The sequence below is a fragment of the Phalacrocorax carbo genome, chromosome 1, assembly GCF_963921805.1.
Source record: "Phalacrocorax carbo chromosome 1, bPhaCar2.1, whole genome shotgun sequence".
Lineage (NCBI taxonomy): Eukaryota > Metazoa > Chordata > Aves > Suliformes > Phalacrocoracidae > Phalacrocorax > Phalacrocorax carbo.
The window spans coordinates 71,773,711-71,799,306 of record NC_087513.1 but is presented as its reverse complement, the minus strand read 5'-3'; the positions used below and the strand labels follow the sequence as shown (position 1 = coordinate 71,799,306).

At 39.0% G+C, this 25,596-nt stretch overlaps 1 protein-coding gene across 2 annotated transcripts in view; it reads right to left on the bottom strand.

The window, feature by feature from the left end:
- Window positions 1-980: 980 nt before the first annotated feature.
- Window positions 981-25,596, bottom strand: part of PIK3C2G (phosphatidylinositol-4-phosphate 3-kinase catalytic subunit type 2 gamma) — a 210,664-nt gene continuing 186,048 nt past the window's right edge. For both annotated transcript variants that reach the window (XM_064459408.1, XM_064459416.1), the window contains 3 exons: window positions 23,292-23,386; window positions 7,608-7,733; window positions 981-1,876 (listed from right to left, as the gene is read on the bottom strand). In XM_064459408.1, coding sequence (XP_064315478.1) covers window positions 1,724-1,876; window positions 7,608-7,733; window positions 23,292-23,386 — 374 coding nt within the window. In that variant the 3' untranslated portion in view covers window positions 981-1,723. The remainder of the gene's footprint in view (window positions 1,877-7,607; window positions 7,734-23,291; window positions 23,387-25,596) is intronic.

Here is a 25,596-nt window from a genome sequence, read left to right as displayed (position 1 = left end):
TCGAAAATCAATATTGAACTGTAAGGTCAGGTAATTTGATAACATTGTGAGCTGGCCTCAATGTGTTTTCTGTGCTTGAGTGACAAGTCACTTGATTCTTTACCCAGGAGAGCCTATAATCTAAAATGTTAGACTTACTGATCTTTGTAGTGATCATATCTGTAGGCTAGCAAATATCCGTTTCATGTGGTAAATATTTTATAGCTTTTTTTTGGCTCTGAAGAATACTAATAATATTAATATTCAAGCAGAGTACCCCCTACTTCCCCTTACTGAGGAGGAGTTTAATTTCCCCAGGCAATCTGGTGTATTTATTCTCAGATAAAAACTGACCAAGTGATATAGTCAATTGGTTTGATGCTGACAAAAACTCCAGCTTATTTAGTTTCCTAAATAACACTCCTAGTTGCACTTCAGGAGCTTTATACAACATTACATTCTGAAGACTGATTTGCGAGTGTCCTTTGGGAGAAGGCGGCAATTATCTTCAGCTACTGGCATTACTATCCCTCTGTTGACCACTTGTCCTGGCGGTAGGACAAATGTCAGACCTACTCAGTATATGGTAATTTAAAATTTTACAACAGATCAGATGACAAATCAACATGTCTCCTGTGCCTTAAAAATGTGGCCTTATTCCTGGAAAGGTATATATACATGGTCAACTATGCGTGTGTACGAGGCTGGCAATAATGGACAGTTCATTATGGCTGCTCACATGCTGAATGTTTAAAGATGTGCTTAAGTGCTTCCTCAATTTACGTAAAAATGCTTTGAAGAACAGAGCCCAAAATTAGCCTCAGTGAACTCAAAGGAACCACTCATGTTCATTGTTTAATATGTATATATACATTTTATAGCCCTGAGGTCAACACTTGTATTGACTTGATTCACTTATGCAGCATAAGAATGCAATGCGGTAAGACCAGTGAACAAAGATTCCTTATAACATGATCTTAAATAAATACCACACTGAAAGCTCACATTCAGTATGTTTTATTTATTTGTGAATATTAGCTTCTCTCCCCTCCTTTCTTCTCACAAATGACCAGCTGTATCTGCTCTTGGATGTCAGAATAAAAGAAACAATGACATATCTTATTGACAAATGAATATCCTGGATTGAATGTTACATTACACCAGAAGTTAAAAGCACACCAAGAAATACTGCACAAAACGTGTAAAGTGCAAAGCTTTTAGCATTTGTTTTGTTTTAATGTATTGATCATATAAGATTTAACTTGAAATTTGCTAGGTATCTGAAATGTATTGGCACCCAGGGAACCACCCCATGGTTCTCTGGTGAAATCACCATATGCAGTGGGGTAATAGCAGATGCTGATAAATGACACCATCACCAGCATTGTTTCAACGCAGTCAGTGGAATAAATGGGTAAAGATTTAGGCCCCACACTTTGATGTGTACTGAATTTAGTGTCTTTACAGTACTATTTAATATGAACAAAACAAATACTGCTGTCCTAAGAATTTCCTGCATGCTGCTACAAGTTCTTAGCATGTGATTTCTTAAACCCATACTGAGAGGAATCAGTTGCGGGAAGACGGTAGCAATTTTAAGACAATAGCCTTATGATTAGAAATGTTAAGGTATGTGATCAGCAGACGACTGCATATTCTCAAGGGCAACAGAGACAAAATGTACCATGGGAAATGGGATAAAGAAGCCTTAGCTGATAAATAATTGATTTATCTTAGACAACATTTAAATTTCACTGTTTCCCAGTGGATACCACTTTTCTTCATTTAACTGGACACTGCTCAGTTGGATGTTAACAGCTCCCACAAATGTCCCTTTGCTTTTCACAACAAGCTTCAGTATATGGCCTTTGAGCTCTGTGACTTTGTCATACACAACCTGAAATAATATAGTGAAACAGAAAAAACCCATATGAACCTGTGAATCTATCTGACAGGCAAAACACTTACTTGAATACAGCATTCGGGGTGGTGACTACAGCTTTATAATACTTGCTTTAAACTGCCCTCCAGAATTATAAACTACTAACCATGAGCCAAATTCACTCAACTTAGTGAATTTAACTCAGAAATATATTTAACCTTATGTAGTTTACATAAAAGAGATTCTGCCAGCTTAGGCTTGTGAAATCTGATTTCCAAGCATTTGTAAATGAATTTGAAGCCTGTGTTGGGCAATGCTTGAGAAAAAACAGGTTTACATAATTGTCCCTGTGAAAACTGATGCTCTAACTTAAGCAGAGTTTTGAAATCAAATGTGAAGATATATCAGATCCTCCATGAAGGTCATCAGGAAATGAAAATACAATTGATTTTCTGGAGGAGAGATTCAGGTGGAGGGTTCTCATCATGGACAGCGGCATGAAAACATAAGATAGTTTATTCTGTAAAAATGTGCATTGTTATAATTTAAAAATATATTTCCATAGCCGATGCTTTGATAAATGGTATTGCTTTTCTGCAAAAATCAGAAAAATCCAGGAAAACAGTTTTGATGTCAATTTTTTTTCATCTATATAAATTGTATTTGTTACATGTTACTTAGTAGTGCCCTAAAGCAACCTTATGTTTTATTGATATGTCTCATAAAGGTGTATCATATCAATCCACAGTTCCTCAGAATGTGTTTGCTGTACTGTACTTGTGATTAAATCTTGTGCTGCATACCAAAATTTTAAAAGATCAAGCCAAAGCTTGATCCAAATTTTCTTCTAACCAAGACTTCCATAAAACATCATAACTGTTCTACATCCAAAAAACCCACATCATAGAAGAGATGATAATTTTCCATCAAAAATGGTTTGTATGAATTTTACTATTACAATACAAATAACTTTATGCATGATTCTGGATGCTAATGTTATCCAGATGTGCCCATTATAAAAATACCTGCATTTTTTAATGGACTCATTAAATATTAAACATGACAGCCCACTCTGCAGAAGTTGTAGATATGGAACTTCTCTGAGATTGGACTCAATTTAGCAAGTGGAACTTAGTAAATTTGGATGTTTCTGTTACTTAAAAAGTGCTGTTAATACTTCTCAAACTAAATGAGACAGCTTGCTTAGCATCTCTTTAGAAAATTACTCAGGCCTATAGTTTTTAAAATATCCTTGAAATTACCTTAGTACTACGAGACCACACTGAGGTTAATTACGAAATGTTAATGGTGTATTTTCTGAATTTAAAGAAAACAGTCTGGAGTGATAGGCTAACAAGAATGAGCTGCATTCAGAACAGATTCCTATGTTTCAGTCTCTGCATTAATCAAAAACTGCTGAGTGAACTGCATGTGGGTTGATAAAATGTGAAAGAATGCTCTCAGCTAGTTTCAGGCCTGAAAGGTAAGCTTTGTTAAGAGAAGTACATTTAATCTAAAATTTGTATGGCTGGAAATGTTTTTGCTATTTTAGTTGCAATGGAAAATGCTTTAAATTTTAATCTCTCTGTGCAGTTTAAAAAGCAAATGCAGTGACATACTGTCACTTCAGAAGAACGGGAAAGCGAAACTGCCTAAAAGGAGTTTTCCATGCCGCCTTGTTGGATTTACTGTGCAGTCTGAATGCAGTCTATACGCATGGGACTGCTGAGGAAAAGAAAAGTCAGACTAAGCCCCCTCTAGCTTGAACCTCTGTGGGCTGGATTGCTGAGTCTTCTCTGTACCTCCAATAATGAGGCAGAAATAATCATGGAAGATGTCCTGCAGACAGGGATAGAATTTATAAAGGCTCAGCCCCAGCAACGTTCCTCACGATGAGTGGCAACAGAAACGTGGTTCTGAACTTCATGGGTGGGCCCAGGAGGCTCGAAACTGTTGGTGCTCCCAGACACCCTATCTGGCCTTGGCTGCCCCGGTGGAACCACAGAGGGATTTTTGTCTGCTCTGCAGACTGCAGGGATGCCGCAGCGAGCACCAAAGAGTCACGGCGTCAGGCTACTCTGGCAGCAAGCACCAACAGACAGGGCACCAAGCTCTCTGGTGGAGGGGGCTAGTTGGTGCTGGGGGGATGAATGGCTCCCGCCACAGGAAAGAAAAACTGTCCCACTCACTCTTTTTAACTAGCTTTTACTAGAAAGGTCTTACCAGGGGGAAACATTTCCTTTTCCTTTCAGAAACCTTTGGAAATCATAGTTTAGAACAGCTGTCATGAAAGTTGCATCTGGTGCCTTTTGGTTTTGATGTTTACTGTGCCTATTTCACCAAGTATGTATGTGAATAGCTTCTCAGCATCTCCCCACCAAAATCAAAGTGAAATGATGAAGAATATACAAAAAGCAGGGACAAGTACAGTAAGCGATAATATACTTTAGAATAAATCTATGATTTGATTACGGAAGTGATCCTAATCTCACTGTAGAAAGGTGCCTTGTTTCTTTGCCAATTTATTAAAGCTTCCATCTTCAGCTGTTGCTTCAAATCACCAAAAAGTGTACATGTTAGCTGTAAGAGCTAAGAATCTTCAGTACGGTGGATCACAACAGGTGTGAACTGGGGTAATGAACAACTTTCAATCTTTGGACAAAAGAAGGCTTTAAGCTTTGAGCAATGACAGACCTTACGGTGCAGGCTGGGTGGTTTTCAAATGATCCCAAGAAACTGTTTCTAAAATGGTACTGCAAATTCAGCTGGAGCAAGGTATATATCATCAGAATGTAGGGACAGAAGAAAGGTCTGGAGAAAGCTGAATTAGTATGTGGATGAAACAAATGCCACCTGCCAGAATTTCATAATCAGAACAGTTAAATCCTGAAATGATTGTGTAGTATGTAGAATATATGTAGAATATTTGCCTCCCGCTTATACAGCTACATCAAATGGAGGTGAGTTATACGTGGCCATGCAGCAAATCAGTGGGACAGTCAGGGCTGGAATTCAAGTATTCCTGGCTCCAAAAAGAGAAGCACTGTTGACCTACAGGAGTCTAATGACATTTCAATCGCAAATGCGAGACAGTTGCTTCTCCTTAGGTAGCCATGGCACGGTTCCTAGATTTGTTCTTAATTATCCAAATTAGCTTTGACGCACGGTGCCGGAGGGAGCGTCCGTGGCTCCTGGTGCAGCTCCCCTCCTCCCCCTCTATCAGGCTTGCTTGCGCTGTTCTGGTTGTTGCAGGCCGGTGTCCCCTCTGCTCCAAAGGCAACTGCAACAACACTAACAGACTGATGTGGCCCAGGTATATTTGCTCACATTTGACTGCACCCAAAGGGCAGGATGGAGAGAGTTGCCTCTCGTTCTGGCTTCATCGTGCCAATGTACACTCTGCTTTGTCCTGGAGGTTTGCTCATATCGTGCATACACACAGGCACTCAAGAGATAAACCGAGGACATCTGAGACCTTGAAGCATGTCTCAGGGCAAAGGCTACACATATGAGCAAGACCCCCCCTGCAGTCAATTCTGGTCATTGTGACTTTTCTTGGCAAGACTTTAAACTTAAATAATTCAGATTTAATTTTTTTTTACTTTCTTGTCACTAAACTATTCTGGAACCTCCCAAGTTAAGTCTTATTTATTCCTAACAGTGGTCTATAAGCAGGTATGTTATTCTTCTTCTCTTTACACTGCATTCCATTTTTCTGTGTTCTTTCTCCTCTTCTTGACCATCATTTTTTAATACAAGGTTATACCAGTGTGAGTGCAACAAACTCCAAAATCCAAATAAAGGAACAAGAGAAAAAAGGAGTGCTTGTTAAAAGCAACCCCAAAATATTTGGCATAGTTCATTCTATTGTCAGCCCTCCTGGACTTTCACATCTTTACTCTCACACACATGAGTAAAAATCAAAAATAAAAAGCACTTTTGCGAGGCTGATAATTTGCTGTAGGCAGTCATAAGCAATAAAAGTATAAAACGAAAACCAAAAACACCCAAGAGAAGCATATTTCAGAATTTTCTCAATCTTGAACACAGAGAGAAATTAATATACAGCTTCCTTCCAGCAATTTGGCTTTAATAAAAACTTATGAACTCATAAAAAAGGCTAGTACATTTCTGTACACAGCGTTTTGGACAGTAACTAACTTAAAAGACAGCTGACTTATATTTTTAGTAGTTTCTCTTCCCTGGGGCGGCTTCTGCCTCAGTCTACCAGCCTTGGATAGAAAATGCATACAGAATGGTATCACATATGGAAGAACAGAGCTGCTAACAGCACAAGCACTGGGTTTGAAATGTCCAAGTTCAATGGAACCATATGTCCCCACTGTGATTAGCAGTTCCTGGTGAAAAAGACTGAGCATCTGTGAAGAAGGCTGCAAGTTTTGAGTAAGGGATATTAAAGTTTTCATGGAATTTCTCTTAACAGCAGTGGAATGCTCCTTAACCAAAATTAGATCTCCTCCCAGTGCCTACTGTCTGACTGCAGGCAGGATTTTGGATTTTCTTGCCTTCACCTTGATTCAATAATGACTAGAAAGGTAACTGTCTTCCAGTGTGGCTGGCTGGTCCTTGCCTGTAGTCCATTTTGGATATTTTGCAATGAGTGTTATTATACAATCATATTCTATTTCTTTGCTTTAAATATCTTTCAAATGTAAAGGAATTTCTTTAGACAGGTCAGTTAGACTCATTCCACTGTCTCTTTGGCTGCAAAAAAAGGGAAAGAACATAACAAAAAATATAGCCCAGCTCCCTGTTGTTCCACTGCAGAACCGCAGGGAGGGAAATTTGTCTCAGCTGTTAGCAGTGATACTACTCAAGGAGCCTACTTACAGAGGTGCTGGAAGTCATCAGCGTAAGTAGGTAACTTTTGTAATCAAATAGATGTGGGAAAATAAAAATATTAAAACTCCAGGACAGGAGATAAGGACACTTAGTCTCAGCTGACTAACTCAAGCTTTATCATATCTTATCTATGAAACAGAGTGGAGTGGTAATATTTTCCATGCCTTCTACTATAAAGCCTGCTCAAAGTGCATTTCTAAATTGCTTTGAGATCTTTAGGAGATTTGTTATATGTAATAATTATAATCTCAAATCCCACCTACTGTTTGAATCCCATCTGCCCTCACAAAACAATATAGTTTATGCCACTTCCCATTCTGTCGTAAATGTTTCTCCATACAAATGTTTCTTTTCACCCCAGAGGCACGAGCACTTCACTGGCGTGTGAAATAATTATGCGTGGCTGTGAACTGCTAGCATTTTGACGTAAAAAAACCTGGGCTATTTATTACTGTGTTATCATTTAGGACAGTGACAACCAATTTTGTTGTCTACTTTCAAGTGTGGATTTGAATAACAGCAGCCATTCAATTAGTGCTTTTGATGATATTGTACAAATCTGCATTCAAAAGAGCCTAGATTTTGGTGCAGTGATGGTTGGTTTCATTTGGCTAACGTGTAACTGTGGTTATGGTGTAAGATAGAGCAGTGTGAATAATCCAGCTGCTTTCCTGAAGAAAGAGATATGAAGAGATTGTTTTACTTCTGAGAAAGATGCAAAGCAGAAGATTGCCCCCATTTGTTGTTCCGCTTACGATATGCTCCTTCTTTTTGATCATACTCACGGTAACAGCTCTAAAGGATGTACTGTTATTTTGTTTCAAGAATGGGCAAAGAAAATCAAACAAGTAAGAAATGGTGGAAGAAAGTGAATGGTACTCACAATTTCATTGTAAGTAGGGTCAAAGCTCTTTGGAGCTGTTCGTGTTTTCCTTCGACTGACCTCATAAGGGTATGGCAGAAGATAAAATTCAGCATGTGCACTTGGGGCAGAGCCATCTGGGAGGCACTGAAAAACAAAATGGTCATAAATATGAATGCCCATGTTCTAGCAATGAAAGCAAACAAAAAGTACCAAATGAAATCTGAACTTTTAGCAGACACAGAAACATGTTACATTCTCTGTATTCTCTTGGCTAAATTGGAGTGCTAGTGCAGTAAACAACAGGAATTCTTAGAATTCAGCTTAATATTGAATCAGTAAAATAGAAATGAAATAATACCAGAACAAGGTAAAATTGCCTATCTTTAATATTTTACGTTCTGATGGAAAAAAACTTTAAGCCTCAATCTACTTTAACTCAGCTTAATCCGATACAGCATCTAGTCCTTCCATTTTCCAGAGCAATGCATAGAAACTGGATTCTCGCCACTAAGCTCCTATTGATTTTAACCCCTAAGTAACAGTGCTGGTGCTGGGGAGACTTGCTTGTTTCTAAGGCTGTTCCATAAAGCATATTTCTATAGAAGAGCCAGGACCATTTCCTGCAGCAATATGGGCAGGAGAAGATTCTTAAAATAACAGTCTTTCCGATCTCTCCCATCACACAGCTGCAAACTCTCTTTAATTTTCCAGTTCAGATTATTTAACGATATTCCAGATATTCCACTTTATGGTAGCTACCTGAGATCACAGCCAATCTATTAACCAGGCTCAGTCATAAGCTAATGCTGGTGGGTGGAGAGTTTTCTGTTTACTTCTCAACAGCTGTAAGGTTAATCCTAAAGCTACATCACAGTTACTTAGAAAACACATCGGTGGTATGAGACGCTTTAAAAGAACACACGAGAAACATAATCAAGAAAAACTATGGAATAGGTATCTTGCCAGCATATGTCACTTAGTGCTTAGCTTATCATTAAACAGAAACCTTTGTGTTGGTAACACAGTATACAATCAGAAAGCACAAAATGGGGCATATCAGAATATCAGTAATTTAATCGTATTATCAGCATTTTAGGCAGCAAGTTTACCTTGTGACAGGATGGAAATGAAAATGCAGGCAAAAAGAAAAGATCTCAGAATGTCTGGAACCGATGAAGCCAGAGCATTACACAGGCAGTTGCATTTATATTTCCCATTGTAATTTTACCTAGCTAGAGTAAAGTAATTTCTCAGATTTTGATTATTCACAGTATGTGTCTAGAAATATGGGCCTTTCTACAGGCATTATCAACAACACATCCTTGTGATAGGAGAAACCGCTGGTGGCCTAGCAATAAATAACTGCTCTATTGGGAAGGAAAACAGTGCTGTGTGTGTGAGCAACCAGTTCTTTCACAACAAATCTCTAGTTTTTGTTATCTGAAATGATCCTTCAAGGCAAATGATGTGGTCAACTGCAAAGCTTATGATTGCTATCATTAACACTATACAGCATCAAAGGATGCACTACTCAAATCATTATGTATTGTCAGCACTATGTGAACACTTAATGTTACTATTGCTAAGCTCCCCAAAGTATATCTGCTTTAAAATATACACGGGATTCAGATAGATGGGACTCAACAGCCAAAATAAGAATGCTATTAAGTGGCAGTGAAACTAATGGGTATTTTCCTAGGACAGAATACCATGTTGTTAATGTAGGATTTATAATTTGCACTGTCTGTTTGAAAGCCTGTCTCTATTGATCTAGGACTATACTAGAACTTCAATCAAGGATTACAGATAACAGTAAAATTACACATATCTTAAAAATCAAGAAGGAGAAAGAAATGTAGCCTTAACTACCAGTCCAAGCAACCAGGATCCTAACTGTAATCAAGTTCTTCTCAATGAATAGAAAAGCATGACTGTAACTTGAAGGCCAAGAGATTTTAGTTGTTTCAGACAAAAAAGGGAGTATGGTTAAAAAAACCAACCATATCAGCTCAACTGCTGAGGCCAGCACAACAATCTTCACTATCTCAAACATGGAAATACAGTACAGGGAGAGTCCTGTAAAATGTCAGGCTTTATAAATCATCCCAGCAGTGTATTACCTAACTGGGGACCATGTCACAGCTAATTTTAAAAGTGGAGGCCAGCAGTGGCTGCAAAGGGCACTGGGCTGAGGAGCCCAGATGGCAGCTAATGGGCTGCAAAGGTAACAGAGAGGACAGCTGCATCTGTGGGGTTCTGCTCCCCTTTGAATCACAAGCAGTAACAAGTGCTGTTCCCCACTGCACACCTCAGGGCAGCAAAGGCACAGATCAGGGCAGCATCGTTTGCATTTGAAACACGCTCAGTCTGACATTCACCTGCCAGGGAAAGAATCCAAGCTGATTGCCGTGTCAGGACCAGGGAATCCAGAAGCGCATGCAGTGAATCGAGAAAAAGTCAGACAAAAATTGTCACTATGCCTTTGAGCTGCTCCTTGTACCCTGCTAGCAACGCTGGCACATTATCTAGCCTTCAGCCAACTAACCCTCCTCCAAGAGCTGACTCCTCCCAAAATCTAAGGAAGGCACTTTGCAGTAGGCCTTTGGCCATATGAGACACAGACAGAAAACTACTTCCTCGGTATCCCTTTGTATGTAGCTAGATATATGTTGAAAGAGGTGAGTGGGATGAGAGGGTCAAGAGAGAAAATTAAAAAAAAGAATATTTTAGCAATTCAGAGAAGAACACTCAGGGCAGAGCAGTTGCTCTGGGATCTTTCAGAACTAAAACAAAGCCACTTTTCATGAATAGTAGCAATCAGCAGCCAGACTGTTAGAGGTAATTTAAACTGCAGCCACCTGAATTCCAACTAGAGAGCTTAGTTCTGGTTGTCGGGTATTGGTTTCTTTCCCCCCTGCTTTACAGATAATATTTTCCCACTTCATCTCCCTTTACTGTGGAAAGGCAAACAGGACACTCCAAATTCCACAACTGTCCTTATTTTCCATCTGCAGTGTCACTGTTATGCCACCAAGCAATCAAAAAGCTTCAGCTGAGCTCTCTTCAAAAGCCAGATCACACCTTCCACTTCTCAGCTGCCCTTCCCTGCCTCTCAATATGACACAAAACATCTAATGAGGGCCTCCAAATGTTAAAACGCCTCTGTCCCGCTACAAGCTCATCATTCAAAACTACTGAGGAGCAGCAGGCATAAATCAGCCACGGCTTTACAGGAGCAGAGTCTGGGTAGCTCGTATGATGAGTTTGTGCTGGATCCACTTTTGATTGGGCAATAGCTGAATCTTTTCTTGTGAAGAGCCTGCTTCTCTGAAGCATTTCTTGAGACAAGACCTGCAATGGCCACAGAAGGGGCTGGACTTTTCTAAACCCTCCCTACTACGCACAAAGAAGGATCTTGGCAGTTTGACAATCACAGTACGAAAAGAAGAGTGGAATTAACATGGCAGAAATATCTTTTAAATCCTAAGTAGGTGAAATTTGAAGTAAACTGTTTTATTAAGACAACTGATGTGGCCTGCAAATATCCCAAGCTTTTGGGCAAACTAGTCCTTTCTCAGGCTTTCAACTCAGACTGCATTGACACATTTATAAACTTAGGTGAACATAAAGAACATCTGACCTAAATGCCAGTCTCATCTGCACCAAAGAATATCTGCTCTGTTGGGTCCTTTATGAATGCAGAGTAACGTTTCTAGCATATTTATGAGTAATTCTGAAAACCAGGAAACGCCCTTTTTCTTATTATTAATGGATCAAAAATCAATGACTTCTGTCCATAGTCCAGGCCAGAAGGAAAATCAAAGGGTACCTTGGGAATGTCATTTTGCACTTTAACTACTGTCCAAAATGTTTAAAGCTTGAATGTACCTGAGATCAAGCAAATAGAAAAAACCCAAAGTTTTAGACTTTTTTCTATGTTTAATTCTGTAGTAATTTAATTAATCAAAAAATAAAGGACGTTTACTTCCCTTGCAAGAAGTTACTTCCAATTTAAATTACTGTCTGAAATCTTTGATTGTGTATACTTGTATGTAAGTTCAAGCTACAAAAGTCCGTAAGGCTGGAAAGGTATAAAACCAAGTTCCCAATAGAAATGCCATAGCTCTCCTTGCTATGCCTATAGCCAAAAAAACCCCAGTGATTTTGATCTGCCAATAAAAACAGTGTTAGCTGAATTTAGAAAATGACTCCGTGTGCTTTCTTCAAATACAAACAAGCCACGACTGCACAATATTTCTCAGAGAATGACCTACGTACTTAACCTTGATAATGACTGATGTTTTTAAGGAACTCAGTTACAACTGCCTGTATATATGTTTAAAACAGCGGTTATTTCCTTTTAAAGTCAGGCAGAAGGTGATGAAAATATTTAAGAATGAGGAGGAGTGACGGAGAGGAAATAATACTCTGGATCTACTTCTCTCTACATCTGTAATTCAATACTGAAAAACTAATACAGACATGAATCTGTTATGGCTGTGTTCCATTTTTCACTCCAATTTTACTTTCCAAAGCCAAAAAAGTATTGATATTTACTTACAGAAACCCATGCAGATAGGTTATGTCATGTCCTGTGTAATTTAATTTTAAATATACTAGCTGTAGCTGGGAAATAATGGATGAAATTAAATTAATTTTTCCACAAGGATTACATTATCCTAATGACTTTTCTCCCTTGATCATTGCTAACCATCCACAACTCTCCATAAGGATGGATTTGTTGTTAGCATCACGAACGGCCTAACTACTTCAGAATCTGCAATATATTAAACTATTCAGTTTAGCAGCCAATATGCATATTGGGCCTTACCCATAAGAATTTTAAGGAAAGTTTTATAATTCTTAAAAAATGCACTTTAGGCGTAATTTCTTGTAAAGCTTTTTAAAACTCACCTCTTCCTAAGTGACATCAAATTTTCCTTTTATGTGACTATTGCCTCAAATTTAAATCATGTCATCTGTTTCTCCTAGTGTTAGACATGCAGATATTTTTCCACCTTTTGTCCTAGGGTGAAACAGATTGATGGCTCCCGAATATTTGATAGTTCCAGCTGCTGTTCTCTTTTTCCCATTTTTCATTTTCAACCATCTTGACAAAAAAAATGATCAAAGGTAAGTTGCATTAACTAATACTGCCTTTCCTCCTCTATAAATAACTTCCTTTCTTCCCCAAAATTAATTTCCTGGACATTTTCAAATCTCAGTTGCTTTCTTCCCCTTCTTCAATGAAAAAAACAAAACCCAGGCTTTAGCAAGGCTCTCATTACAGCTACTGCCCCCAAATTAAAAAAAATAATAAATTCACTTTGTCCTGTAGCTCTCAGTTTTCCTATCCTTTACCTTCCTCTTGTGTATTTTTTCTTACATGCCCTGCCACAAGACTTTACCTACTACATATTGAGGACAGGACTACAAAATATTCCTTAACGTTTAATATTGAGATATCCTTACATCTTTAACTAACATATCACTATAGCAAGTGGTTAGAAAAAACCTTCACAGCTACAAAGCAAAATGTTTATATATTAAGTGTAGACACGAGGCAGGTTTGATTATTATCCAATAAAGGAGGATTAGAAAAAATTCCACAGAAGAAATCAGCCTTGCACCCAAGTAACCTGTAAAAATTACTAGCTGCCTCTTGACTAAATTAAAACTAGTAAGAAATGTGGAAAAGCCATCACTGCTGCTACAGTGTCTTTCACTTTCCCTGAGTCCCTGTGTAACTTAGCACAAAAAGGCTAAACCCTGTCTTTGTAAGCTGCAGCTTAATTAACAAATTCAGCCTCTGCCTTAGAAAAAGATAACATCCTCTGGCTATTTCTATATTTAAAGAGCTGAGAAAATAATCAGCGCTAAGACAATGATATTACCAAGCAAGAGGTTCCTTCAGAAACAGATTAATAAGATATATAAACATCCAGGACAAGTGTGATTGCTGTGTGAACGGGTGTTTGCATTGTTACTTCATAAATCCTAACATAGAATGGAAGACCCTTCCTCGTTTTCCTTTGAGCTCTGCAGACCCTAAAGCACTGAACACTTCTATTACACTCTGCTACTAAGCTGTTAGCTTTCCTGCCACAAAATATTTTCAAATTACTTCAAAGAAAATTAAAAATAAAAATCACATTTGCAGTAATTAAGCAAAAATAACAAAATAAGATAATCCACTATATCACTATGGCGCATCCTGCACTGTCTGCTATTGGCAAGACAAAATAGAAAAGCAAACGGACAAAAGTGACTGCACAAATAGGATTTTTTTTCTAACTAACTGCTTTTTTCACCTAAAATTTGAAAACGTTTAACTGCTTCTCTGCAAGAGAAGTTTTATTTTATTATATTTTCTGATCCCAATTTTTCCCCCTCTGTGAGCAACTTAATTCCTATTCCTATCTTCTTTCCTATCTCGTGCATGCATCCAGGTATGTACATAAACAGAGAAGACACAGTGTCAGAGGTCTGTAGCAAGGAGGTCACCAGCAAAGCAACAAAAAAAGAAATTAAGTTTATCTGAATTTAATTCAGGGAAATAAAAAGATATGTTTTTCAGAGCAAGATAAATTTTGTTTCATGGAAGTTCTGGAAAGCAATTTTAGGGCCAGCATTTTCTACCTTTCAGAAATCTGGTAGTGTCGGTGGTGTCAGTGGTATCAGTGGAGCAAGCCTCTGCATGGCTTTGTTATTTATTATGATAAAAATGCAGAGTTGCTCCATTTATGTTATTGACTTGAATCTCCCGAAATAGGTTGTGCACTTTGTGCAGTCGAATCCCTTCAACATCCTCACCAACCTCCCTGTTCTGCACGTAGCTTGTCAGTGTACCAAATGGGCAAACAGTGGGTGTTTATAATTAATGAAAGCAGTGCTTTTGTCGCTGTAGTTTATTCCAGCCCTTTGTCTCCAAATGAAATACGACATTTTGGCGAAAAGAAAGGTGCAGGTTTATTGGTTTGGCTTTGTAGTAGAGGAGCAAGGACTTGTGCAGCCTAGCTGTTAATAAAAGACGGTATACTGCATTCCTAATGGGGAAAACTATGCTGGCAAAAATAGGGTCTAGGGCTGTTCCGAATCACAAAATCTCTAAAAACTGAGCCAGCCAACACTCTTCAAGGTCTCCTGGCTGTCAGATGGGAAAAACTAACCCTCAGTCACGGAGACAGGAGGGAAGCTTCACAGCTAACACACTGCAACAAACACAACAGTTCTGGGCAAAAACGTCAAGGTGTTGACTTATCCCGGTGTATATGTGAGGTAGGTATGTAAGTTCCCAGTAAAGTCTAAGCAGATGTCTGTAATGCTGTCAAGGAGGGAAGCCAGAAGGAGATTCAGCTTACCATAATGTGGACATCTCCTAGCTTGGCTTGGTTAAATTGCCCACACATTGTTGTCTGGCACCATCTGAGACATGTAAGATGCTTAAGCTATCTGCATAAACCCTCAGAAATGCCACAAGCCTTGTATTAGGCCCTCCTCTTCTGCAGTGGCAGCTGGAGGCCAGATGGGACATATCTGGTCATCTCCTATAAGTTTAGGAAAATGAACTGGGACTTAAGTCTCCACTGATCAAAATGGGAGCTTAGGCATCTAAACTAAGATCCAGTTTCTAAAATACTGCTGCCTCATGTCACCTCAGATGACAAAAGATGTATAAGGAATTGGAAATATGACAGGCTTTATGGGAAACTGGCAGCATTCTGGAGTGGTCACTGGAGGTCAAGGCAGATACTTTGTGGGACTCAAAACAGCCATGATCGGGCCACTAAATTCCATCACACTATGTATGTATGTATCTTAGCTGCAAACTGAATTCCATTCCAATTAGACCAAGACACACAGACAGTGGCATTTTTTTTAAATGAACAAGTATTATTTGTTAAATATTTAATAAAACCAGGTTTTTTTTCTTGTAAGGAGAAAGGCAGTTCTGGGAAACAGGCTGGATCCCAGAAGATTTGGGGCTTCCTAAGAACTATGTAAAATGCTTCTGATCTGCTTCAGTCATTTGAGAGAAAAGCCCATCTAATTCTGCTTACAATGAAGTAAATAACATGAAAGCTGGCCTGTGATACCCAGAAGGTCATAAGGGTTTCCCTTTCAAGCCTTTACTCCTACAGAGCTCTGAATCCAGAATTGAACACTTTCAGAAAAAAGGAGGAAAGGAACTGTAGCTCTGACACCCTGTTTAAAAAGAGTAATTTATTGTCTTGGTGATCCAGCAAGAGTTGTATATTAGGATAGACACAATCCCAAATGAAATGGGGAAGAGTCTGTACAACTACGTGACTATAACTGTCAGGTAGAACAGGCTCATGCCTTTTACTGACCGTCGGCAGCAGCAGACAAGAAGGGCTAGAATTTAGCTCCAGCAAGTAATGATACAGCTTTGTGTGTGTTTGTTGTTTCTGAATTAACAAAAAAGAAAAAGATGTCTTAGAATGGCTTGCGTCCCTCGGTCTCACTCCTGAGCTCTGACACTGCTCTAAATACTTCACCAGTGCTCGGGACTAGATTACTGGGTGCTCCACATAGCACCATGTGAGTATAAAAATGTCACCAAAGCTGCAAAAATAATATGAAAGGAGGTGACTGTATAACCAGAAGTGCGAATGTATTACATGTACAACTTCCAGTAAAAGATTTGAGCAAGGCTCGCATAGAAGTATTTTCTCTGAAAGAGAAGGAGGTGACATGTTCTAGATTCCTGAACCACATGCTGTATTCCTATCTTTAAGTCATTTAAACTCTGCTTTTTTGCATAGATGAAAGAAATCAAGGTTCAGACATGCTTTCAAATTATATTATTCTATGGATAAGCAATGTTGGTGCAGGGCATAAACGCAGAGAGGAGACGTCATAAACAGATCTCTGAAGCTTTTATTCCAGAATTACCACCAAGCCTGTAAAGATGATAAATTCCATTGCTTTCAGTCCTGTATGACTGTTGTGTTTGGAACATTTAATTTTCAGATGGATAATTAGCCACAGAGTCTATGACACTGGCTGAGATAAGACTGATCTAGTTTGGACCCTTAGAAACATAGATCCCAGATTTTCTTCTCTCTTTAATAAAGCACAGGGGTTAACAAATACTTAAGACAACATCCTCATTTCACTTTCCTTTTGAAATCACTCAAGATTAACACCATTGCTGCCTGTTAGAGGGCATCAGAGAAAATTAGCCTTGGAGAAAACAAACACAAGCAAAAGCTGTTGTTCTCTTTCTATTTTTTTTTTGTCACATACATATTCTTTTCTCTCCTTGCCTAGGTACAGATAGTAAGTGAATATAAAAATGCATAAAGAAATAGTGACACTGTTATCTGTGTCTTCTCCCTGCACTATTTTTCTTCTCAATTTCTTAACTAGTTAAAAGAATCTGTATATGCCTGATCCAGTCTATTTTTAATTTCTGAAACTGTACAGAGCTCCCTCTACTTCTCTTTAGACTATTCTACAGCCTGCCATCTTCCTTTGTAAGAAAGCATTTCATTAAATGATGCATGGAATTTCTGCTTCTTAATTACCTCTCATTACTTCTACTTACACTCTTGCTCAATATCCTAAATAAGTCCTCTTGAACCTTGCTGTCTTCTCCCTTAAATATTTGCACAATTAACTTGTGTCCTTGTTAGTCTGTTCTTAACTAAGTCAGGTTTTAATAACGATAAATCACTCCTGAAGAATCAATCACTCCCAAGAAACACTACTAACTGTTCTTTGAACGTGTATTCTAGTTCTAAAAAAACCCCAAAACATCCTGAGAGAAATATTTTACTATCAAAGCCTTATAAAGATGAACTACTTTCTTTCTGCACCATGACACCAGGATCTGGCCTTTCTCATTGGCATCTCTCACAGCAACCTCCTGTCTCACCATTTGCTTGTTTTATCTTCACATTACTGTGGAATATAGATCTATACCTCCCTGAGGAAATACTTCTCATTTGTCCAAGCTGGTTGTAGGGTTCTGGAAATTACTTTTATTCTCTTGATCTTGCTCTGTCTCCACTATAATTTTTGATGTTTTCTTCATTTGCAACCAGTGGCAAATTTAATTTATGTTCACCTTCATCTCCCGGATCACTCATATTATTAAACAGAGCTCACTTTTTGTTGTTGGGTGTTTTTTTTTCCTAATTTAGCTCGTATCAGCTATGTAAGGAATTACTTATTTAAAAATCAGCAGTTAGAATTTAGAGCTGAGGCAGTATTGTGACTGTGACAGATTAAAGGGTTTAACAAGAAATAATAACACAACTTTCTGTACAACATATTTGTCAAATACCTTTATAACAAATATGTTGGAATCCAACAGTAATCCCTGTGCACAAGAACAGACCTCATCTCTTCCCAATTTAAACTACTGCTGAGTAGTAGCACCCTTTGTTTATAAGTGTTCAGCTAATTTTCAGTCCAAAAAGAGAACATAGTCTAACTAATTTGCATTCATTTTTAAAGTAAAAACATTTTCTATGAATATAAGATAAAATCCAACTTCTTTATAGGCTAGATTTAGTACAAGAGCTTTCTTCTAATGGCTTTTTATTTTCTTTTTCTGTGCCAGTCTAGAGAGGACTCCGTCTGAATGTGTTACCTCCCTCCATCAGCCAAACTGCTGATTTCATTCTGTCACCAATACTTTCTGAATAACTCCAGCTCAAAGATAATTTTTTCCGCTTGTTTTCCATCCCTGGGTGACTGGCCAGGCTCGGCCTGCCTATGCAACTTCTTCCCGATCCCTGTTGGCTGATCCATGGGCTGCAGTAAAGAAAGCAGGATACATTCATAATATTCTGAAAGGATAATGTGGCTTTTTATTTAATTGGCAGGCATTGCATTGCTGGCAGGTAGTATATTTTCCATGTAAATCTATATAATGATATTCATAAAGTATAAAATTTAGTGGGCCCATGAGAGGAACAATGGGAACCAACTAAGACTGAACAAAAATCCCCACCCCTTACCCACCTCAAGCTAGAGCCAAAGCCCAGCAAAGGCAGTGGAGCATCTACCTGTACTGTACGTGGGAACTTCCCTACAGCCCTGAACCTGCAGGCTTCGAAATAGATTTCATCGCTGTGACTTAGGGAAAACTTGGTTCTCACCTTTCTTCCCAAAGCATTTAAGCCACCACGTCTCACAAATATTTTTGGAAGAAATTTCTACCCGGATGGTGTAGGACATGAAATGGAAAGAGGCTGGATGTCTGTGTAAGCCTAAAGCTGATTACTAATTCATCACCCACATATCAGCTATCCCAGAATCACTAATCACCAAGAGTGGTACATGACAGCTTCAAGCTTTGATAAAAGGAAAGCTGGAAGTAGTTTTGGAAAGTACTGTAGGAGTTTATTTTTCTTCCAGCAAATTTTCCCCTGTAAAATTGGTTCTGAATTCATCACCCACACACACTTTCCTGAATTCTAGTAACATTTTACATTTATTGGCATGAGGTTCAGGATAAGTTGGCTTTGTTTCTCCTCCCCACTGCCCCTGAGGAGCTAATCTGTCCACAAGAAGTAATGGGCAAAAATGTTTAGCAGAGAGGATCGAAAGTTTAGCTGCTTATCTAGAAAAACAGGGCATGCCTGAAGTCATGGCAATGAAGTCGGCAGACAAAGCAGACTTCCTTCTGAGCCAATGCTGAACCACTGTTCCCTTCTGGTTCTCTGTGAAGCAGGAAAAGAGATATATTAGCCAACCTTTTCTGAACTTCAGAAATGGCTATTTCTTTTGCCTCTGGTGTCTTTTTGAATAAAGAAGCAAGCCCAGCAGTGCAGCAGGAGCTTGCCTTGCTGTTTCTGGCTGTGCAGTACTAAGCTAGCCCATAGTTTGCTCTGTGTAAGGTCTGGTATGGTCTTGATATCTCCCATTCTCTGTGTTGGTTAATACAGCCCGACACTGTCTGGAACAGGCCCTGAGCATTTCAAGTTCAAAACCTGTGTGTCTTTCAATTTTCATAAATCTGTCTCCACAGTGTCTATGCAGATCTAGGAGCCTACGTTTTTAAGGTAGGCTTTCCAGCTTTCTTCCTAGCACTCCCCCTGTGCTTCTATTCCTGCCTGCTCCTATTTTTCAGGTATTGTGCTGGCACAACTGGACAGTTTCTAGTCTTAGCTAACAGGTCCTTTTACATGCCAAAACAAACCTTCCCCAGGGCTCCTGTATCTTCCTTCTAAAATCACTTAGTGCACTTTGCCAGGTACTGCACTATTGTGTTTGTAGAATAAACCTGCCCTGTTTCATCCCCTCCTGCTGCCACATCCTCCATGACTCGGAGATCTCTCCATACAACCTCTCCAGTTTTCATCCCTCCACAAAAGTTTCCTTCGAGTCCAGCTTCACTTTATTAAGGCAATATCGCCTATACTGCCTATGTATAAAGTGCCCAGTGTTGCATTTTCTGCATTTGGGTGGAGCAAGTAACACCCCAAAAGTCTTAAAATTATATGTATATTGTATATAGAAATATATGTATACATATGTATAATACACATAATATGTATGTATAAGTAGAATTATATACTATGCATATTTGGAAAATTCCATTTTATTAGCATCATGGCTTTTGTGTCTTTGAAAATTGGATTTAAAGTTTTTTCCCTCAGCAGTCATAGTGATGCCATTCAAATCATAAGTAGAAGCAGTGCGTCTGATGTGAATCACCTGACTTACAGCATCCCAGTATTCAAATAAAATTATGAATTGCTGTGGAAAATCTTGAGACTGAAACATTGTTAGTATCTTATAAGTATCTATTTAACAGAACTTGTCTTCATTGTGCACCCACAGTCTTAAACAGCAGAAAAACATTTGCAACCACTCTTACGTCTCTCTGTTGAAACAGCTTCTCCGTCTGCATTGGTGGTCTAGAGCCAAGTATTTTCTCAGTGAGAAAATATAACTTGTGCTTTACACAAGGTTAGATTAGATTAATGGTCCTTTCCAGTTGCAAAATCTGTAAGGCTGTTCTTCTCCATTGTTGGTTTTAAAGCATTTTTGATAGAGTTTTCTTCAAGCAGGACCAGCTTTGAAATGTTGATGAGAGGACATTCTGAAGCAGATCTAGGGATGACTGACTTGTACATCTGAAGCAAATTTGGCACATGCAGATGCATCAGATCAGAAGTACCTGCACTGTGGAATCCACTCATGCACCCACATAAGATGGTCCTCTGGCAGGTCTGCACCAGACCAATGCTCTCGCAACTGCTCTAGAGTTTTTTCGTCTATGACATCCCACAGGATGGGGTTAGCTTCATGAAAAAAAACCTGCAAAGCTATAGCATTGCACTATTTTGACTTTGTCCTTTAAAAAACCTATGTGACGCTATAAAACACCTCCTTCTTAGGGATTCCCTCGTGTGTTGTATATTAGTATAGGACGTGCACAGCAGAATCTAGATCTCCTATTAAAACTCCTAGAAGTAAACCCACAGAAATAGTAAATAAAATTTATTTACATGGCTCAAAAGTCTCTATCGCAATTCCTGTCAGTTCTCTGAAGCTACATTTGGGATTAATTTGGCCTACTACAATTATTTTCACATCTGAACACATCATAAAATCTCTATAAAGAAATAAATTAAATCGGGAAGAGCAGCACAAAAATTATTTACTATAAATTATGAAATAAAACAAGATAGCAAAGTAATCTCTGCACAGATGAACCACTAAAATATAATTAGTGAGACTCTGCAAAAGACTGAATATACCTGAAATAGCTTTAACATGTCTTGAATAAGATATGGTCTTTGCATACTTTTAAAATCCCTGTTCAGCTCAACAGGAGAAAAAAAAGCAAAGGAAAGAAAAAGAAAAGAAAGTGTGTCAGAGATTGATCTATATGACTGGAAAGCTGAGGAGATTATTAATGGGATAAAGAACCTTTCTGTTATAGGCAACTAGTCTGACAGCAGTCCAGTATTACAGTACCCCAAAGCACTACTATTTCACATTACAGATCAGGCGGCAATGGCCGGATGGAAGGAAGGAATCAGAAGCCCAGCGTTTAAAAACATAGTTTCCTAAGTGAGGCTGCTAAAACAATGATCTTATTTCAGGTCATGAATCATTGCTAGTCTTACTGAATTGGACTCCTGCAACTTCTCTGCAAACTCTGCAAACTGATTTAAGTCACCTATTTTCAAAAGCCAGACAATAACTTAAAGTTGCATTGTCCCTTTCCATAACGAAGTGAACCGAACCCTGGATTTTATTTTTGCTATACACATCTAACTACCCTGTAATTTATTTTCATTTAATGAAATGGCTGGAACTTTCTAAGTTAAAGAACATTGTCAGGAGCCTATACACTAAATACGATGGAAACAATGAGAAAGACTATTTCCAACATCTGTAGCTCTGTTTGTGTGCATCTCCACATCACCTGCCTGAACTCACAGTGACATCATCAGCGTGGCGATTACTTAAATATGCCTCTTCCACCGACTAGAACTTTACCAGAAGTTTGTCAAAGTAATTTAGCTTTAAAATGCACAATAGAAAAAATAAAGAGGGTCTTAAACTATATCCTGAAGCTAAAGTTTGTGTAAACTGGACCTGTCAGCAGAGGCTGATCTCACCTGTTGAGGTGGCACACAGGAAACAAAAGACAAGTGTCTCAAGACAGAGACTTATTGGATGTTAAAGACCAAAATAAACATGCTTGAATTGCAAATCAGAAGCAGAGCGGCCAAAAGAGAACAGTTGGAGCTACGTAAACCTCGTGTGTCTCATACAACTAATTACACATTCTGCCTCATTTTATTACTGGCTGGTGCTCACATAAGGTCCCCGGTTTGGCCCCATTTAGGGAAAGCAATTGCAATCCAGTTCGGGATGGGGGTGGCATCAGTGTATGCAGTGAGAACCCACAACTGTTAATAAGTGCTTTAAGCTCCGTGCTGAACAAAGATAGTGAAGGATCTCTTTGCCACAGCCATTACTTGAGACTTGAACAATTGGGAATTCAAGAGCACATCTAGGTGGCTGAACTCATTATGAAACAGACACTCTACTTCAGCTGAGGGATCACACACGGCACCAGCTAGATCTCTCAAGATATCCTCATCAGCCAATTTCACCTGTCTTGTGCTGTGGGAGCGCTGCCAGCTTCCCCCTCTCGTAGTCTGGCTCCAGGAATGCACAGCATTTACCACTTAGCTTTGTGACAGAGAGCGTGTTACAAAGCTGAGCATCATCCCACCAAACAAGATTGCTTCTTAAAATACACCACTACTCCCTCTGCTGAGCTCTTCCCTGCTCATAGACCAGTCATGCCAGACTTCAAAGAAATGCATGGATAATCAATCGATAATGCCAGGCTGACATCCTACAAAAAGTCATGTGCTGCATGATGCCTTATGTCCTACTGGTATCAAAATGCATCAGCTGAAAGGGCCAAAACAGACATCAAAATTGGTTTTCTATATGGCCTGGAAAAGGTCAATAACAGCCCTTAAGGAAACCCATTTTCCATGTCCATCCCATACCTGCAACCATATTGAGAAAGCTCAAACGGAGAAAGCAACTGTTAAATGATGACAGAACAGCATCATTGTTATTTTGAGTTAAAATTAGTTATCCCAGAAAGGGTGTTTGAGGATTAATGTTTTCACAGTACTCTGCAAATGCATGAAGTTATGAGTTACTAATTATGGTAAAAATACTCACAATGTTCCTCATGTGTTTCAACATTATTGTCAGACGGGTGCTCTCGTAGGATATGACTAATTGTACTCCAGGCTTACGATCAGTTGACTGAGGACCTACGAAAGGCCAGATAGTTTGATTTTTTTAATTAATAACTCAGCAGAAGTACATCTAAAATATTGCAGTACAGATGAACTAATATATAAAAAGAACCTATTGAGTGCTTAAATCAGGGATGAAATTAGAAAACATGGACAAGGAGTGTGATGGAAGAAACTGGTCTGACACACAGTGCTCATTTTCTTTCCTGTTTATGTACTGACAGCGAGATTTTTTTGTTTTCTAATTGCCATCAATGTGAATTTCAGTGGGACATTTATGCTTGAGTAACAAATAATTGGGGTTAGGTTATTTCTGGCAGTGACTGATGACACTAGTCAGTATTGTCACAATTCTTCTGTATGGTTAAAAACATTGGATTTTTTCCCCCCCAGTTCCCAGCAGAAATAATAATAAAAAAAAAGAGCAAGTTTCCAGACCAGTTCCAAAACAACCGTTACAGAAACAACATCTATATCTATCACATATAAATTCTCCCTTCCTCATTCTGTATTTTTCCTGTTCCAGGTTGGTTTTCATGCAACCCATTGCTTTCATAGATTTTCCTACTGAGATGCATTTACAGAGTTTGATTCTGTTCCCACTGAAAAAAACACTTTTCACTTTCCAAGCAAGAAGGTTCAGTCTCATAATGTGGAAGAAATGACTAAGCATATCGTGTTCCTTCTTTCTGCTGGAGGCATTGAGTCAGCTGTTTTCACCGCCAAAAAGGTGTGTCCTTGAAGTTGGGTAAGTAATGTGGCTTACCTGCCCCACAGAGACAGCAGAGAAAATAGGCATGGCTTTTACCACAGTAATGGTGAACACAACAATTTCCCCTCGGTATCTATCTGACTTTCTTATTTTGCAGTGTTAAGCCTGAGCAGGGCGGACATGAGCCATTTTGGACCACTTGGTCTGAGACCCCGGGTTCTCACCACCATGTGGTCATCATCAAAGACACTCCAGACACTGCCTGGTTTTACTTATGCAAATAGGGCTTCACTTAATTAGACCAGAGCTGTATTACATACTTACTATACTTGGAGAAATAAAAACTCAATCCTGCTAACCTTACAACAACACAGGGATCTTTCATGAGCTGGGCTCTGTTCCGCCCGCCTCCCTGTTAAAGAAGTGACTGACCTTGAGACCTCAGACAAAAGAGTCCCGCTCCCCTGCATGCACATTGGGATCTGCCACTGACACATCAGCCTTAAATCCACCGCAGGGTTAGATAATAACACGAGACAAAACAATATGGTCGAGGTTAATTCTTTAAATAGAAACATATCATTTAAGAAGAGGAAGGAATGAGAAAGGATGATCAGAATGAAAGAACTACCATCACACGTGAGGGTTATGCATTAGCAAGAAGAGGCTAAAGAGAAAAGAGAGTATCAGGATGGTTCATCCTCACTAGCAGGCAGGATTCCCACGTCTTCCTTTCAGCCTCAGCAGACACCTGTGCACTCTCTGTTGTGGTCTTGCTCTCTCTTCTCCACATGTGTACCAGAGCTGTTTCAGCCAGGGTTGTAAGAGCAAGAAATCAAGCTCCCTCTCCTCAGCCTTTACTCTGTTATTCAGCAGAGGAGGCAGCAGAGGGGAAGGTATACTGAATAAGTCACGTCGGCTTTATTTTTCTGAAGAAACCAAATGTGTAACCTCTGGAGTGAACAGAGGCTAAAATAACTGCTAAGCAGATAGAATTACAGTGGTGCCATGTACTATTGACAGACAGAGAGCTAGTGCAATTGCCATTTATCCTAAGGAAAGGAATTCAAATGAATTAAAAATAACAGTGTGTACACATGACTGGCATAATATAATTTTTTCAGGCAGCCTGGGTATCAACACTTCTGAGTTTCTGATGTTTGGCCTGGAATTTTCGAATATGAATCCATCTCCAATTTCTTCCCTTTAGAGACTACAAAAATACATTTTTAATCAGATCCTAATTAGAGAAGGGTCTGAATCAGACTCTTGAAGAATAGAAATCTTATGAAGAAATCACTAAGCTGGGACTTAGAAGACTGAGGTGCAGTTCTTCATTTTTTATTCTCCTTTATGAACTTTGACAAATCACTTAGCCAGACTGTACCTTATTTCATTTCTTCTTGTATGCAAATAAGGACAGGGAGGGATAGGGGAGGAAAACTCCATGAACCAGAAAATGCTGAGTTCTTTCCAGGGTAACAAAAAGCCTGCAAAAACCAGTTCTTCCTGC